The sequence below is a fragment of the Salvelinus fontinalis genome, chromosome 35 (assembly GCF_029448725.1).
Source record: "Salvelinus fontinalis isolate EN_2023a chromosome 35, ASM2944872v1, whole genome shotgun sequence".
NCBI classification, from domain to species: domain Eukaryota; kingdom Metazoa; phylum Chordata; class Actinopteri; order Salmoniformes; family Salmonidae; genus Salvelinus; species Salvelinus fontinalis.
The window spans coordinates 41,683,064-41,702,693 of NC_074699.1; the positions used below are offsets into that span (position 1 = coordinate 41,683,064).

At 43.8% G+C, this 19,630-nt stretch overlaps 1 protein-coding gene across 1 annotated transcript in view; it reads right to left on the minus strand.

The window, feature by feature from the left end:
* Window positions 1-9,345: 9,345 nt before the first annotated feature.
* LOC129834899 (tropomodulin-3-like) overlaps window positions 9,346-19,630 on the minus strand; it is a 37,920-nt gene continuing 27,635 nt past the window's right edge. Inside the window, exons 8-9 of the mRNA XM_055900266.1 lie at window positions 18,491-18,731; window positions 9,346-12,442 (exon numbers count right to left, since the gene is read on the minus strand). Coding sequence (XP_055756241.1) covers window positions 12,411-12,442; window positions 18,491-18,731 — 273 coding nt within the window. The 3' untranslated portion in view covers window positions 9,346-12,410. The remainder of the gene's footprint in view (window positions 12,443-18,490; window positions 18,732-19,630) is intronic.

Below are 19,630 nucleotides of genomic sequence, written 5' to 3' on the forward strand. Positions count from 1 at the left end.
AGCAGAGTTGCTGCTCTAACAATAAGAGATTTCAGTTTTGAAACTGCAGTAAAAGTGCAGTAACTGCAGTCGACTGTGGTATTTTTGGACGCAGTAATTGCTGAATAACTGCTGTGTACTACACTATAACTGCAGTCTGTTTTTTGTAAGGGTGCTGAGAGTGAGCAGTGTGGAGCATCAATGCTGGGTGATGACATACAGCACAAGACCTTCTTTCTCATCTGGTAGAGAGAGGGGCTCACCTGTTGAACAATAAAGATCCTGTCTTCTATCTCATCTGGTAGAGAGAGGGGCTCACCTGTTGAACAATAAAGATCCTGTCTTCTTTCTCATCTGGTAGAGAGAGGGGCTCACCTGTTGAACAATAAAGATCCGGTCTTCTTTCTCATCTGGTAGAGAGAGGGGCTCACCTGTTGAACAATAAAGATCCTGTCTTCTATCTCATCTGGTAGAGAGAGGGGCTCACCTGTTGAACAATAAAGATCCTGTCTTCTATCTCATCTGGTAGAGAGAGGGGCTCACCTGTTGAACAATAAAGATCCTGTCTTCTTTCTCATCTGGTAGAGAGAGGGGCTCACCTGTTGAACAATAAAGATCCGGTCTTCTTTCTCATCTGGTAGAGAGAGGGGCTCACCTGTTGAACAATAAAGATCCTGTCTTCTATCTCATCTGGTAGAGAGAGGGGCTCACCTGTTGAACAATAACGATCCGGTCTTCTATCTCATCTGGTAGAGAGAGGGGCTCACCTGTTGAACAATAAAGATCCTGTCTTCTTTCTCATCTGGTAGAGAGAGGGGCTCACCTGTTGAACAATAACGATCCGGGCTTCTATCTCATCTGGTAGAGAGAGGGGCTCACCTGTTGAACAATAAAGATCCTGTCTTCTTTCTCATCTGGTAGAGAGAGGGGCTCACCTGTTGAACAATAACTGTCTTCTTTCTCATCTGGTAGAGAGAGGGGCTCACCTGTTGAACAATAAAGATCCTGTCTTCTATCTCATCTGGTAGAGAGAGGGGCTCACCTGTTGAACAATAAAGATCCTGTGTTTTCTTAAATGTATTTTATTTAACCTTTATTTAACCAGGTAGGCCAGTTTAGAACACGTTCTCATTTACAACTGCAACCTGGCCAAGATAAAGCAAAGCAGTGCGACACAAACAACAACACAGAGTTACACATAAACAAACGTACAGTCAATAACACAAAATAAAATAAAAACAGAAAAATCTATGTACAGTGTGTGCAAATGCAGAAAAGTAGAGAGGTAGGCAATAAATAGGCCCTAGAGGCGAAAATAATTACAATTTAGCATTAATACTGGAGTGATACAGTTGAAGTCGGAAGTTTACATACATCTTAGCCAAATACATTTAAACTCAGTTTTTCACAATTCCTGACATTTAATCCTAGTGAAAATTCCCTGGGTCAGTTAGGATCACCACTTTATTTTAAGAATGTGAAAAGTCAGAATAATAGTAGAGAGAATTATGTATTCCAGCTTTTATTTGGGCAAGTTGCTGCAGGGGGTGCTGAGATGGCCAGGGTAGGGGTAGCCAGGTGTAAAGCATGGCCAGCCATGGAAAAATGCTTATTGAAATGATTGATTATCGTAGATTTATCGGTGGTGACAGTGTTTCCTATCCTCAGTGCAGTGGGCAGCTGCGAGGAGGTGCTCTTATTCTCCATGGACTTTACAGTGTCCCAAAACTTTTTGGAATTAGTGCTACAGGAAGCAAATTTCTGTTTGAAAAGGCTAGCCTTAGCTTTCCTAACTGACTAAGTATATTGGTTCCTGAGTTGCATATCGCAGGGGCTATTCAATGCTAATGCAGAACGCCACAGGATGTTTTTGTGCTGGTCAAGGGCAGTCTAGTCGGGGGTGAAACAAGGGCTATATCTGTTCTTAGTTCTACATTTTTTGAATGGGGCATGCTTATTTAAGATGGAGAAGAAAGCACTCTTGAAGAGCAACCAGGCATCCACTACTGACAGGATGAGGTCAATATCCTTCCAGGATACCCGGGCCAGGTCGATTAGAAAGGCCTGCTCGTTGAAGTGTTTTAGGGAGCGCTTGACGGTGATGAGGGGTGGTCATTTGACCACGGACCCAGTACGCACGCAGGCAATGAGAAAGAGATCGCTGAGATCCTGGTTGAAGACTGCAGAGGTAGAGGTATTTACAGGGCAGAGGTATTTAGAGGGCAGGTATGAGGAAAGAGAGAGATTTATCAAAATGGCTTTTTACCAAGTGACCATACGACAGACCACGTATTCACCCTGCACACCATAATTGACAAACAAACCAACCAAAACAAAGGCAAAGTCTTCTCATGCTTTCAAAAAATATTTGGACTCAATTTGACATGAGTGTCTGCTATACAAATTGATGGAAAGAGGTGTTGGGGAAAAACATACATTATAAAATCCATGTACACAAACAGCAAGTGTGCGGTTAAAATTGGCAAAAAAACACTTCTTTCCACAGGGCCATGGGGTGAGACAGGGATGCAGCTTAAGCCCCACCCTCTTCAAAATATATATAAATTAATTGGCGAGGGCACTAGAACAGTCTGCAGCACCCGGCCTCACCCTACTAGAATCTGATGTCAAATGTCTACTGTTTGCTGATGATCTGGTGCTTCTGTCCCCAACCAAGGAGGGCCTACGGCAGCACCTAGATCTTCTGCAAAGATTCTGTCAGACCTGAGCTCTGACAGTATATCTCAGTAAGACAAAAATAAGGGTGTTTCCCAAAAGGTCCAGTTGCCAGGACCACAAATACAAATTCCTTCTAGTCACCGTTGCCCTAGAGCACACAGAAAACTATACATACCTCGGCCTAAACATCAGCGCCACAGGTAACTTCCACAAAGCTGTGAACGATCTGAGAGACAAGGCAAGAAGGGCCTTCTATGCCATCAAAAGGAACATAAGATTTAACATACCAATTAGGATCTGGCAAAAAATACTTGAATCAGTTATAGAACCCATTGCCCTTTATGGTTGTGAGGTCTGGGATCTACTCACCAACCAAGAATTCACAAAATGGGACAAACACCTCCAAAAATATCCTCTGTGTACAACGTAGAACACCAAATAATGCATGCAGAGCAGAATTAGGCCGATACCCGCTAATGATCAAAATCCAGAAAAGAGCCATTACATTCTACAACCACCTAAAGGAAGTGATTCCCAAACCTTCCATAACAAAGACATCACCTACAGAGAGATGAACCTGGAGAAGAGTCCCCTAAGCAAGCTGGCCCTGGGGCTTTGTTCACTAACACAAACAGACCCCCAGAACAGCAACACAATTACTCCCAACCAAATCATGAGAAAACAAAAACTTGACACATTGGAAAGAATTAACAATAAAACAGAGCAAACTAGAATGCTATTTGGCCCTAAACAGAGAGTACACAGCGGCAGAATACCTGACCACTCTGATTGACCCAAAAGTACGGAAAGCTTTGACTATGTATAGATTCAGTGAGCATAGCCTTGCTATTGAGAAAGGCCGCCGTAGGCAGACATGGCTCTCAAGAGAAGACAGGCTATGTGCACACTGCCCACAAAATGAGGTGGAAACTGAGCTGCACTTCCTAACCTCCTTCCTAATGTATGACCATATTAGAGATAAATACTTCCCTCAGAATACAAACCCACAAAGAATTTGAAAATAAATACAATTTTGATATACTATTGTGGTAAACCATGGGGTGTTGGGTTGAGCGTGCAGAGATGAACACAGAGACGGGGAGGTTCTAGTCAGCAAACGTGACTTTACTAGGCAATAAAATAACCATAACGACATCAGGTCGGTTTGGCTCGGTTGTTCTTCTCAGCTTCTGCTCTGTGTCGGTCTCTCTCTGTTCTTTATCACCGTGTGCCACAGTACTCCTTTTATGTGGCCTCCACGGCTGGTTGGCACTTTCCCCTAATTACCTGTACTTGGAGACATCCGTGTCGGGGTGCCCAGCCCATGTACTCCCGGCAGAGGGAGCCAACGTCACAGCACATACCTCCCCTCTATTACCAAACCCCGGGGTAGACCTCCCGGGATACCACACTATCTACTGGGTGAAATACCACAATGTGACATCACAGCAGCGAGATTTGTGACCTGTTGCCACAAGGGCAACCAGTGAAGAACAAACATCATTGTAAATACGACACATATGTATGTTTATTTATTTCCCCTTTTGTACTTTAACTATTTGCACATCGTTACAACACGGTATATAGCCATAATATGACATTTGAAATGTCTCTATTCCTTAGGAACTTTTGTTTATTATCTATTTTACTTGCATGCCGATACAGCCCTTTGAATCGAATTGAGAGAGAGAGAGAGAGAGAGAGAGGGAGAGGGAGAGGGAGAGGGAGAGGGAGAGGGAGAGAGAGGGAGAGAGAGAGAGAGAGAGAGAGGGAACAAACTCCCTGTCTGCTGCCAGAAGAGAGAAAGGGGAGTTGTACGGACATGCTCTATCACTCACATTGTGCTCTTAACTACAGGTCGACCAAGGGAGACTTTAAAATACACACACACATGCACACATGCTTCACATCCGGAAACCAAACACACTGCTGCCACGCCGTGTGCGTGTTACATCATGCCTGTTCACCTTGACCCTGGATTCAGTCCAGTTTATTCTCAACATATTCACAGCCCACACAGAGTCCTATGCCCCGCCCTCTACACTGCCCATGATCTTGACAAAACCACACACACTCAGTAATGATGGTCACATTTAATAACACAAACACCTATGTGGTTTAATGAATAAGGAAAGGAATAGAAGACGCTCAACTAACGTGAGACGAGGTGCAACCAAAAATCATAAGAACAATTGGAAGGAATAGGAAGGCATCAATAGGAATATTAAATGGATATGAAATGGACTGGACTGGTGTATCCGAAAAGACCAATGAACTGAGTCCAGAGCAGGTATTGCCTCAAGGAAGTAGAAGCTGTCCCTAAGCACTGATCTAGGGTCAGAGCTGTCCCTAACCACTGATCTAGGGTCAGCGCTGTCCCTAACCACTGATCTAGGGCCAGAGCTGTCCCTAACCACTGATCTAGGGTCAGAGCTGTCCCTAACCACTGATCTAGGGTCAGATCTGTCCCTAACCACTGATCTAGGGCCAGAGCTGTCCCTAACCACTGATCTAGGGTCAGAGCTATCAGAGGCCAGAGCTGTCCCTAACCACTGATCTAGGGTCAGAGCTGTCCCTAACCACTGATCTAGGGTCAGAGCTGTCCCTAACCACTGATCTAGGGTCAGAGCTGTCCCTAACCACTGATCTAGGGTCAGAGCTGTCCCTAACCACTGATCTAGGGTCAGATCTGTCCCTAACCACTGATCTAGGTTCAGATCTGTCCCTAACCACTGATCTAGGGCCAGATCTGTCCCTAACCACTGGTCTAGGTTCAGATCTGTCCCTAACCACTGATCTAGGGTCAGAGCTGTCCCTAACCACTGATCTAGGTTCAGATCTGTCCCTAACCACTGATCTAGGGCCAGATCTGTCCCTAACCACTGATCTGGGTTCAGAGCTGTCCCTAACCACTGATCTAGGGTCAGATCTGTCCCTAACCACTGGTCTAGGGTCAGAGCTGTCCCTAACCACTGATCTAGGGTCAGAGCTGTCCCTAACCACTGATCTAGGGTCAGAGCTGTCCTTGACCACTGATCTAGGGTCAGAGCTGTCCCTAACCACTGATCTAGGGTCAGAGCTGTCTCTAACCACTGATCTAGGGTCAGAGCTGCCCCTAACCACTGATCTGGGTTCAGAGCTGTCCCTAAGCACTGATCTAGGGTCAGAGCTGTCCCTAACCACTGATCTAGGGTCAGAGCTGTCCCTAACCACTGATCTGGGTTCAGAGCTGTCCCTAACCACTGATCTAGGGTTCAGAGCTGTCCCTAACCACTGATCTAGGGCCAGAGCTGTCCCTAACCACTGATCTAGGGCCAGAGCTGTCCCTAACCACTGATCTAGGGTCAGAGCTGTCCCTAACCACTGATCTAAGGTCAGGTCTACAGAAGTAATCTGGACCTAGATCTATGATTAGGGGTGACTTCTACCACTGCAGTAAAACCCTATCAGGCCTGATCTGGCAAAGCTTCTCATTAAACTGATTTCAGACGACAGAAGTATAAATCTCATAAGAGCTCCAGTTTGCCTGACCTCACTTCACAGGCAAAAAACTGATCCAAGTCTTACTGGCTTCAGCTGCATTCACTTACTACTGTGAGAAGGGCTTCTCTGCATATCTCTATATCTCTATATCTCTAGGCCTATATCTCTATATCTCTAGGCCTATATCTCTATATCTCTGATATCTCTAGGCCATATCTCTATATCTCTATATCTCTAGGCCCATATCTCTATATCTCTAGGCCCATGTCTCTATATATCTATATCTCTAGGCCCATATCTCTATATCTCTAGGCCCATATCTCTATACCCATATCTCTATATATCTATATCTCTAGGCACATATCTCTATATATCTATATCTCTAGGCCCATATCTCTATACATCTATATCTCTAGGCCTATATCTCTATATCTCTAGGCCCATATCTCTATATCTCTAGGCCTATATCTCTAGGCCCATATCTCTATATATCTATATCTCTAGGCCTATATCTCTATATCTCTAGGCCTATATCTCTAGGCCCATATCTCTATATCTCTAGGCCTATATCTCTATATATCTATATATCTATATCTCTAGGCCTATATCTCTATATCTCTAGGCCCATATCTCTGTATATCTATATCTCTAGGCCTATATCTCTGATATCTCTAGGCCTATATCTCTAGGCCCATATCTCTAGGCCTATATCTCTGATATCTCTAGGCCCATATCTCTATATATCTATATCTCTAGGCCCATATCTCTATATCTCTAGGCCTATATCTCTCTATCTCTGATATCTCTAGGCCTATATCTCTATATCTCTGATATCTCTAGGCCTATATCTCTATGCCTATATCTCTATATCTCTGATATCTCTAGGCCTATATCTCTAGGCCCATATCTCTATATCTCTGATAACTCTAGGCCCATATCTCTATATCTCTGATATCTCTAGGCCTATATATCTCTGATATCTGTCTTCGTGATATTCTAATGTTTGATTATGATGTTGGGTATGACACTGGGTGGACAATAACGTGTCCATTTCTATTATCAGTTTATATTATATTCTGTGGAACGTAGAGAGAGCTTGTCTGGTAACCATGGCTACACCATAACTGCTGCATCAGTGTTTTCTATTACAGTACTGACCTCTACTGTGATAACACCCCATACATGAGAGAGAGCGAGACAGAGAGAGAGAGAGACAGAGAGAGAGAGAGACAGAGAGAGAGAGAGAAAGAAAGAGGGAGAGAGAGAGAGAGAGAGAGAGAGAGAGAGAGAGAGAGAGAGAGAGAGAGAGAGAGAGAGAGAGAGGGAAACTGTTCTCATGATCTGTTCTCCATTCTTCTCTCTATTTCTTTCTTTCTTTCTCTCTCTGTCTTCTCAGGGAGTGGAAACTCATGACTCATTCATTTCCCCTCTGGCCAGAGTTCCACAGAGGTCCATTACGGCAACCAGATCCAACGCTACACACACAAACACACATTATGAAAGTGAGATCCAACCCCACCCCCCCCCCCCCCCCCCGCCCCGCCACACACTATGGCAGTGAGAACCAACACTCCACTCTGCCACAGTTAACCCAGAGAGGAATGTAGTCACTCATGACATCATCCTGCAGGCATGTGCAAACAATCACAGAAACTGGATCTAATTAGAGGATGTCTCTCACACACACACACACACACACACACACACACACACGCACACGCACACGCACACGCACACACACACACACACACACACACTCCTGTAGAATCCTTCCAACTACACTGAACAAAAATATTAAGGCAACATGTAAAGTGTTGGTCCCATGTTTCATGAGCTAAAATAAAAGATCCCAGAAATGTTCCATACACACAAAAAGCTTATTTTTTTTGCAGTCAGCATGCCAATTGCACGCTCCTTAAAAACTTGATACATCTGTTGCATTGTGTTAGGTGACAAAATTGCATATTTTAGAGTTGCCGTTTATTGTCCCCAGCACAAGGTGCACCTGTGTATTTTTATTTTGTATTTAACTAGGCAAGTCAGTTAAGCATACATTCTTATTTACAACGACGGCCTACCGGGGAACGGTGGGTTAACTGCCTTGTTCAGGGGCAGAACGACAGGATTTTTACCATGTCAGCTCAGGGATTCAATCCAGCAACCTTTCGGTTACTGGCCCAACGGTCTAACCACTAGGCTACCTGTCGCCCCAGACAGCGTGTATGGCATTGTGTTGGCGAGCGGTTTGCTGATGTCAACGTTATGAACAGTGTCCCATGGTCGGGTTATGGTATGGGCAGGCATAAGCTACGAACAAATTTGCCTTTTATTGATGGTAATTTGAATACACAGAAATAACCTTAAACAGATCCTGAGGCCCGTTGTCATGCCATTCATTCGCCGCCATCACCTCATGTTTCAGCATGATAATGCATGTCAGAAAGATCTGTACACAATTCCTGGAAGCTGAAAATGTCCCAGTTCTTCCATGGTCTGCATACTGACCAGACATGTCACCCATTGAGCATGTTTGGGATGGATTGATGTGTACGACAGCGTGTTCCAGTTCCCACCAATATCCAGCAACTTCACACAGACATTGAAGAGGACTGGGACAACATTCCACAGGCCACAATCAACAGCCTGATTAACTCTATGTGAAGGAGATGTGTTACGCTGCATGAGACAAATGCAACATATACTTTTTTTAAAGGTATCTATGACCAATATATGCATAAATGTATTCCCAGTCATGTGAAAGCCATAGATTAGATTAGAGCCTAATGCATTTTTTCAATTGACTGATTTCCTTATATGAAATGTAACAGAGAAAATCTTTGAAAATACTTCATGTTGCGTTTATATTTTTGTTCAGTGTATATAACGACCTGCCCGTATCACTATCGCTATGGGAATGCCCTTTGAACCCAAGGTGAGTTCAAAAGGTAAACACACAACTGTGATCTGGATTCATTTCCACTTGAATAGAGTACAGTACAACTCTGTACTTGTTGAACAGCCAGTGTGATGTCCTGCGTTGTTTTTGGACCTGATAAATGCATGATGTGGAGACTGATGGCTCTTCTTGGAACAATGACATTGATTACAAAGATTACAAAGTTACTGAATTCAATTCAGTACAACTATAACATAGTGCACGTGAACTACATGGATCAAAAGTGAAGACAACAGAGAGGGACAGCGTATGTAAAAACATTTATTGTTTGAGGACGTATTATAGTTGACATGGCTTTTTTTACCAGGCTTGGTGGTTAATATGAACAGTACAGCTTCCTACTTCCTCTTCTCTTCAGTCCAGACATGGAGCTTCATCATACAACAACAAAAAATCCCTCCGCATCAGGGGCTTTACATTTACTTGATACACACAGGAGTGTGTGTGTGTGTGTGTATGTGTGACGGTGTGGAATGTGTGTGTGTGTGTGTGTGACGGTGTGGAATGTGTGTGTGTGTGTGTGTGTGTGTGAGACGGTGTGGAATGTGTGTGTGTGTGTGTGTGTGTGACAGTGTGGAATGTGTGTATGTGTGTGTGTGAGAGACAGTGTGGAATGTATGTGAGGGTAAACATTTTGAGATGGTCAACTATAACAATATACATGATTAAGATCAGAGTATGGGACAGAGCAGAGCACAGAGCCAGGTTACTATCGCCTGGGTTACACCCGATGGGCCCTGGTCAACAGGAAGTACACCATATAAGGAACAGGGAACCATTTGGGATTCAGACATTATAGTATAGCAGACAGCATCACTCCAAATAACCTTAGTCAACCAATCACATCGCTCTATCCCACCCACAGAATCAAGGCTGGCTGGCTGACTGTCTGGTTCACCAGATATGATTAAGAAATGAAACATGACCACAGTATTGGTCCAGACAAACCACATGATCACAACATGATGACTTCCTACACCAGATTAGTACATTAACACATAGGACCAGTTTCCTGGACACAGACAGCAGTTTTGGTCTAGGAGTAGGATTCATGTGTGTCCAGGAGGCCAGCCTGTAATTAAGCAATAAGGCCCGGGGGGGTGTGGTATACGGCCAATATACCACGGCTAAGGGTTGTTCTTAAGCACGACACAATGCGGAGTGCCTGGACACAGCCCTGAGCCGTGGTATATTGGCCATATATCACAAACCACCGAGGTGCCTTATTGCTGTTATAAACTGGTTACCAACGTAATTAGAGCAGTGAAAATAAATGTTTTGTCATACCCGTGGTATACGGTCTAATATACCACAGCTGTCAGCCAATCAGCATTCAGGGCTAGAACCACCCAGTTTGTAATTCTCTATAAATGGTGAGTGTCAACATCAGGCTGTATATTGTCTGTTTTACAGTAGGCTAGTGTTCTCAGGAGAATCCAGCTGAGTTTAACACAGCATGCTTTCATCCATAATGAGTAGCATGCCAGGGCTAGGAGCCTGTTCCAGACCACTGTGTGGTGTGGAGCTCTCTCCTGCGTCTCTCTCAATGCCATGGCATTCCTTCACACAGACACTGCTCCACTGACGGCCATCTTTGGTTGTTCCATCACCGTTAGCAACAACAGCCCAGCAGAGAGAAGGAACACAGTGCACATCAAACGATGACGACATTGTACACGACACTGTGCACGTCAAATTAAAATAATAAGTGTAATGAACCCAGATGTTGTGTTCTGTCTAATCTGGCCTACTCTCTGACAGGATATGTGTCATCTAAAGAGAATATAGTGACATGGAGTTGTATCTCCTCACAAGTCCAGTACGTAATGTAAGCGCTGCATATTAGTCTTTGGCATGGTTCAGTATCGGAGAAGCCCATTGGTTGAGCTGACGTTCACGCCAGACCAATAACAGAGGACAGCAGAAGATCAGGTCAACGCTTCACCATCGTGGATTAAAAACCTCATCATATTTACTTGGTTAAATAACATCCACATACGTTTCCCAGCGACATTAAGAGGGAAATAAAATAAACCCATTAAATCTGAGTCTGAATCGATTAAAAAAACAAACTGTTGAGATTGAAAGAGAACCACCGTATTATTAATTGTAAGACTTGTTTAATTCTTTAAGACTTTAAATTCTTTACGACAGTATTAAGACATCTATAAACGTTCTTCAGGGCTTGAGACTTTTCCAGAAAGGCAGCTGTTCTCATACACTCCTCAGAGTTCACTACAGCTGCACCAACCCACCACATCCACCCCAGGAGGTTAACAGACAGCCCTACCAGGACAACCCACCACATCCACCCCAGGAGGTTAACAGACAGTCCTACCAGGACAACCCACCACATCCACCCCAGGAGGTTAACAGACAGGCCTACCAGGACAACCCACCACATCCACCCCAGGAGGTTAACAGACAGCCCTACCAGGACAACCCACCACATCCACCCCAGGAGGTTAACAGACAGTCCTACCAGGACAACCCACCACATCCACCCCAGGAGGTTAACAGACAGGCCTACCAGGACAACCCACCACATCCACCCCAGGAGGTTAACAGACAGGCCTACCAGGCCAACCCAGGAGGTTAACAGACAGTCCTACCAGGTGAACCAGTCTGCTAGAGGTGACCAGTGGGTCCTGACTCTCTCTTCCCACTGTCTAGGAAGCACCGATCTACAGATCAGAACCAAGAGCTTTCAGAACCAAGAGATTGGAGGTCAGGGCCCTATACCACTGTAGGGGTTAGAGGTCAGAGGTTAGGATAGTATGTTTAAACCCATGGTTACTTGGTTAGGTTACAGTACTGTTCATGTTGCTATAAACACAGTAAAAAAATAATAATAACAATAATCATTCAGAGAAAAGAAAAAAGCGCCTGAAATGAACTGAAAAAAACTCAACAATAAGATGTACAGCTGTAGTTCTAACAATAGTATAATAAACAATAATAATAATAACAACATGTATGTATAGATATGTAGGTACTAGAGGAGAGGGTTATTCCAGTTATTTATCTTCTTCTCAGATAGATGATGTTAGCTGAGTCTCAAATGGAACCCTATTCTCTATAGTACACGATCACAGCCCCTAGGGCTCTGGTCAAAAGTAGTACACTACGTAGGGAACAAGGGTGCCATTTGGGACTCAGTCCCTGTCTGGTTGAGGGCGCCTTGCTCCGGGTTTTGGCACAACGTCCACACGCACGCCACGGTGAGATGAGACCAGGGGATTGGCTGAAAATTTATTCCATACGGCGAGATGAGACGACGGGACAGGCTGGGAGACAGGACAGGCTCCGCCCCTTACTGGTCCCCTTCCACTCGCCTCTTGCGGACTGGAGAGAAGACAGGAAGAGGAAAGGAGACGAGGACAAGGAGGAATTGTACAGTGAGATAGAATCTTGACCAAAACACAGCAGACAACATGGTGATCAAACAATCCTAAAACAGTCCCGTGCTGGTCAGAAGAGACAGAAGATAGTCCAACCCTATGATTTTAAAGTGCATACAAGCCCACGTCAGAGAAAAACTAGCCTTATGCTAACGGAGAGTCAAACAAGCCTTATGCTAACGGAGAGTCAAACCACCCTTATGCTCTTTTCCTCAGCCAACAAGACGAGTAACGGACAGCTAAATCACTAGCCAACAAGACGAGTAACGAACAGCTAAATCACTAGCCAACAAGACGAGTAACGGATAGCTAAATCACTAGCCAACAAGACGGGTAACGGACAGCTAAATCACTAGTCAACAAGACGAGTAACGGACAGCTAAATAACTAGCCAACAAGACGAGTAACGAACAGCTAAATCACTAGCCAACAAGACGAGTAACGGACAGCTAAATCACTAGCCAACAAGACGAGTAACGAACAGCTAAATCACTAGCCAACAAGACAAGTAACGGACAGCTAAATCACTAGCCAACAAGACGGGTAACGGACAGCTAAATCACTAGCCAACAAGACGAGTAACGGACAGCTAAATCACTAGCCAACAAGACAAGTAACGAACAGCTAAATCACTAGCCAACAAGACGAGTAACGGACAGCTAAATCACTAGCCAACAAGACGGGTAACGGACAGCTAAATCACTAGCCAACAAGAAGGGTAACGGACAGCTAAATCACTAGTCAACAAGACGAGTAACGGACAGCTAAATCACTAGTCAACAAGACGAGTAACGGACAGCTAAATCACTAGCCAACAAGACGAGTAACGGACAGCTAAATCACTAGCCAACAAGACGAGTAACGGACAGCTAAATCACTAGCCAACAAGACGAGTAACGAACAGCTAAATCACTAGCCAACAAGACGAGTAACGGACAGCTAAATCACTAGCCAACAAGACGAGTAACGAACAGCTAAATCACTAGCCAACAAGACGAGTAACGGACAGCTAAATCACTAGCCAACAAGACGAGTAACGGACAGCTAAATCACTAGCCAACAAGACGATTAACGGACAGCTAAATCACTAGCCAACAAGACGAGTAACGGACAGCTAAATCACTAGCCAACAAGACGAGTAACGAACAGCTAAATCACTAGCCAACAAGACGAGTAACGGACAGCTAAATCACTAGCCAACAAGACGAGTAACGAACAGCTAAATCACTAGCCAACAAGACGAGTAACGGACAGCTAAATCACTAGCCAACAAGACGAGTAACGAACAGCTAAATCACTAGCCAACAAGACGAGTAACGGACAGCTAAATCACTAGCCAACAAGACGATTAACGAACAGCTAAATCACTCGCCGACAAGACGAGTAACGGACAGCTAAATCACTAGCCGACAAGACGAGTAACGGACAGCTAAATCACTAGCCGACAAGACGAGTAACGGACAGCTAAATCACTAGCCAACAAGACGAGTAACGGACAGCTAAATCACTAGCCAACAAGACGAAAAACGGACAGCTAAATCACTAGCAAACAAGACGAGTAACGGACAGCTAAATCACTAGCCAACAAGACGAGTAACGGACAGCTAAATCACTGGCCAACAAGACGAGTAACGGACAGCTAAATCACTAGCCGACAAGACGAGAAACGAACAGCTAAATCACTAGCCGACAAGACGAGAAACTAACAGCTAAATCACTAGCCGACAAGACGAGTAACGAACAGCTAAATCACTAGCCAAAAAGACGAGTAACGGACAGCTAAATCACTAGCCAACAAGACGAGTAACGAACAGCTAAATCACTAGCCAACAAGACGAGTAACGGACAGCTAAATCACTAGCCAACAAGACGAGTAACGAACAGCTAAATCACTAGCCAACAAGACAAGTAACGGACAGCTAAATCACTAGCCAACAAGACGGGTAACGGACAGCTAAATCACTAGCCAACAAGACGAGTAACGGACAGCTAAATCACTAGCCAACAAGACGAGTAACGAACAGCTAAATCACTAGCCAACAAGACGAGTAACGGACAGCTAAATCACTAGCCAACAAGACGAGTAACGGACAGCTAAATCACTAGCCAACAAGAAGGGTAACGGACAGCTAAATCACTAGTCAACAAAACGAGTAACGGACAGCTAAATCACTAGTCAACAAGACGAGTAACGGACAGCTAAATCACTAGCCAACAAGACGAGTAACGGACAGCTAAATCACTAGCCAACAAGACGAGTAACGGACAGCTAAATCACTAGCCGACAAGACGAGTAACGGACAGCTAAATCACTAGCCGACAAGACGAGTAACGGACAGCTAAATCACTAGCCAACAAGACGAGTAACGGACAGCTAAATCACTAGCCAACAAGACGAAAAACGGACAGCTAAATCACTAGCAAACAAGACGAGTGACGGACAGCTAAATCACTAGCCAACAAGACGAGTAACGGACAGCTAAATCACTGGCCAACAAGACGAGTAACGGACAGCTAAATCACTAGCCGACAAGACGAGAAACGAACAGCTAAATCACTAGCCGACAAGACGAGAAACTAACAGCTAAATCACTAGCCGACAAGACGAGTAACGAACAGCTAAATCACTAGCCAAAAAGACGAGTAACGAACAGCTAAATCACTAGCCAACAAAACGAGTAACGAACAGCTAAATCACTTGCCAACAAGACGAGTAACGAACAGCTAAATCACTAGCCAACAAGACGAGTAACGGACAGCTAAATCACTAGCCAACAAGACGAGTAACGAACAGCTAAATCACTAGCCAACAAGACGAGTAACGAACAGCTACATCACTAGCCAACAAGACGAGTAACGGACAGCTAAATCACTAACCAACAAGACGAGTAACGGACAGCTAAATCACTAGCCAACAAGAAGAGTAACGAACAGCTAAATCACTAGCCAACAAGACGAGTAACGGACAGCTAAATCACTAGCCAACAAGACGAGTAACGAACAGCTAAATCACTAGCCAACAAGACGAGTAACGGACAGCTAAATCACTAGCCAACAAGACGAGTAACGGACAGCTAAATCACTAGCCAACAAGACGATTAACGGACAGCTAAATCACTAGCCAACAAGACGAGTAACGGACAGCTAAATCACTAGCCAACAAGACGAGTAACGAACAGCTAAATCACTAGCCAACAAGACGAGTAACGGACAGCTAAATCACTAGCCAACAAGACGAGTAACGAACAGCTAAATCACTAGCCAACAAGACGAGTAACGGACAGCTAAATCACTAGCCAACAAGACGAGTAACGAACAGCTAAATCACTAGCCAACAAGACGAGTAACGGACAGCTAAATCACTAGCCAACAAGACGATTAACGAACAGCTAAATCACTAGCCAACAAGACGAGTAACGGACAGCTAAATCACTAGCCGACAAGACGAGTAACGGACAGCTAAATCACTAGCCGACAAGACGAGTAACGGACAGCTAAATCACTAGCCAACAAGACGAGTAACGGACAGCTAAATCACTAGCCAACAAGACGAAAAACGGACAGCTAAATCACTAGCAAACAAGACGAGTAACGGACAGCTAAATCACTAGCCAACAAGACGAGTAACGGACAGCTAAATCACTGGCCAACAAGACGAGTAACGGACAGCTAAATCACTAGCCGACAAGACGAGAAACGAACAGCTAAATCACTAGCCGACAAGACGAGAAACTAACAGCTAAATCACTAGCCGACAAGACGAGTAACGAACAGCTAAATCACTAGCCAAAAAGACGAGTAACGAACAGCTAAATCACTAGCCAACAAAACGAGTAACGAACAGCTAAATCACTTGCCAACAAGACGAGTAACGAACAGCTAAATCACTAGCCAACAAGACGAGTAACGGACAGCTAAATCACTAGCCAACAAGACGAGTAACGGACAGCTAAATCACTAGCCAACAAGACGAGTAACGAACAGCTAAATCACTAGCCAACAAGACGAGTAACGAACAGCTACATCACTAGCCAACAAGACGAGTAACGGACAGCTAAATCACTAACCAACAAGACGAGTAACGGACAGCTAAATCACTAGCCAACAAGACGAGTAACGAACAGCTAAATCACTAGCCAACAAGACGAGTAACGGACAGCTAAATCACTAGCCAACAAGACGAGTAACGAACAGCTAAATCACTAGCCAACAAGACGAGTAACGGACAGCTAAATCACTAGCCAACAAGACGAGTAACGGACAGCTAAATCACTAGCCAACAAGACGAGTAACGGACAGCTAAATCACTAGCCAACAAGACGATTAACGGACAGCTAAATCACTAGCCAACAAGACGAGTAACGGACAGCTAAATCACTAGCCAACAAGACGAGTAACGAACAGCTAAATCACTAGCCAACAAGACGAGTAACGGACAGCTAAATCACTAGCCAACAAGACGAGTAACGAACAGCTAAATCACTAGCCAACAAGACGAGTAACGGACAGCTAAATCACTAGCCAACAAGACGAGTAACGAACAGCTAAATCACTAGCCAACAAGACGAGTAACGGACAGCTAAATCACTAGCCAACAAGACGAGTAACGGACAGCTAAATCACTAGCCAACAAGACGAAAAACGGACAGCTAAATCACTAGCCAACAAGACGAGTAACGGACAGCTAAATCACTAGCCAACAAGACGAGTAACGGACAGCTAAATCACTGGCCAACAAGACGAGTAACGGACAGCTAAATCACTAGCCGACAAGACGAGAAACGAAAGCTAAATCACTAGCCGACAAGACGAGAAACGAACAGCTAAATCACTAGCCAACAAGACGAGTAACGGACAGCTAAATCACTAGCCAACAAGACGAGTAACGGACAGCTAAATCACTAGCCGACAAGACGAGTAACGGACAGCTAAATCACTAGCCAACAAGACGAGTAACGGACAGCTAAATCACTAGCCAACAAGACGAGAAACGAACAGCTAAATCACTAGCCGACAAGACGAGTAACGAACAGCTAAATTACTAGCCAAAAAGACGATTAACGAACAGCTAAATCACTAGCCAACAAAACGAGTAACGAACAGCTAAATCACTTGCCAACAAGACGAGTAACGAACAGCTAAATCACTAGCCAACAAGACGAGTAACGAACAGCTAAATCAACTATCACGTGTTGAGGATTATCAACAACTACCACAGGTCGCTAATATGACTAGGATTATCAACGACTATCACGGGTCACTAATATGACCAGGATTATCAACAACTATCACGGGTCGCTAATATGACTAGGATTATCAACGACTATCACGGGTCACTAATATGACCAGGATTATCAACAACTATCACGGGTCGCTAATATGACTAGGATTATCAACAACTATCACGGGTCGCTAATATGACTAGGATTATCAACAACTATCACGGGTCGCTAATATGACTAGGATTATCAACAACTATCACGGTTCGCTAATATGACTAGGATTGTCAACAACTATCACGGGTCGCTAATATGACTAGGATTATCAACGACTATCACGGGTCGCTAATATGACCAGGATTATCAACAACTATCACGGGTCGCTAATATGACTAGGATTATCAACAACTATCACGGGTCGCTAATATGACTAGGATTATCAACAACTATCACGGGTCGCTAATATGACTAGGATTGTGCCTTTGGCTACTGGACAACGAAAGAAAGTTATACAAATGTTTAAAAATCCTCCACAGATATGGTCTGATTTTGGCTAGGCTACTTTGAAGCAAGATATGACACGCCTCATAATATGCAGTAAAACATTCAGGTTGCAGTATATGTTTTCAAACACATGCCAATTTCATTCCATCAAATTAACCTGTGTGTGTGTGTGTGTGTGTGTGTGTGTGTGTGTGTGTGTGTGTGTGTGTGTGTGTGTGTGTGTGTGTGTGTGTGTGTGTGTGTGTGTGTGTGTGTGTGTGTGTTCTTACTCAGGTCATTGTTCTTGGTGATAGCAGCAGCAGCTCTAGCCCGTGGGCCTTGCTGACAGAAGTGGTGTGTGTGTGTGTGTGTGTGTATGTTCTTACTCAGGTCATTGTTCTTGGTGATAGCAGCAGCAGCTCTAGCCCGTGGGCCTTGCTGACAGAAGTGGTAGCCAAACTTCACTATGCTGTTGTTGTCCTCCAGCATCTTAGCCATCTCCATCTCTACTGAAGTCCCCAGCTGCTGCCTCTGTAGAGACACACACACAACCGTCAAGAACCACACACACGTCAAGAACCACACACACTCCGCTTGGTCTGACTCCTGGAGAAGTCAACAGCCAACAGTTTAAAATAATCTCTACAATGTATCAGTGTTGTAAAATAATCTCTACAATGTATCAGTGTTGTAAAATAATCTCTACAATGTATCAGGGTTGTAAAATAATCTCTACAATGTATCAGGGTTGTAAAATAATCTCTACAATGTATCAGGGTTGTAAAATAATCTCTACAATGTATCAGGGTTGTAAAATAATCTCTACAATGTATCAGGGTTGTAAAATAATCTCTACAATGTATCAGGGTTGTAAAATAATCTCTACAATGTATCAGGGTTGTAAAATAATCTCTACAATGTATCAGGGTTGTAAAATAATCTCTACAATGTATCAGGGTTGTAAAATAATCTCTACAATGTATCAGGGTTGTAAAATAATCTCTACAATGTATCAGGGTTGTAAAATAATCTCTACAATGTATCAGGGTTGTAAAATAATCTCTACAATGTATCAGGGTTGTAAAATAATCTCTACAATGTATCAGGGTTGTAAAATAATCTCTACAATGTATCAGGGTTGTAAAATAATCTCTACAATGTATCAGGGTTGTAAAATAATCTCTACAATGTATCAGGGTTGTAAAATAATCTCTACAATGTATCAGGGTTGTAAAATAATCTCTACAATGTATCAGGGTTGTAAAATAATCTCTACAATGTATCAGGGTTGTAAAATAATCTCTACAATGTATCAGGGTTGTAAAATAATCTCTACAATGTATCAGTGCTATAAAATAATCTCTACAATGTATCAGTGTTGTAAAATAATCTCTACAATGTATCAGTAATCTCTACAATGTATCATAATC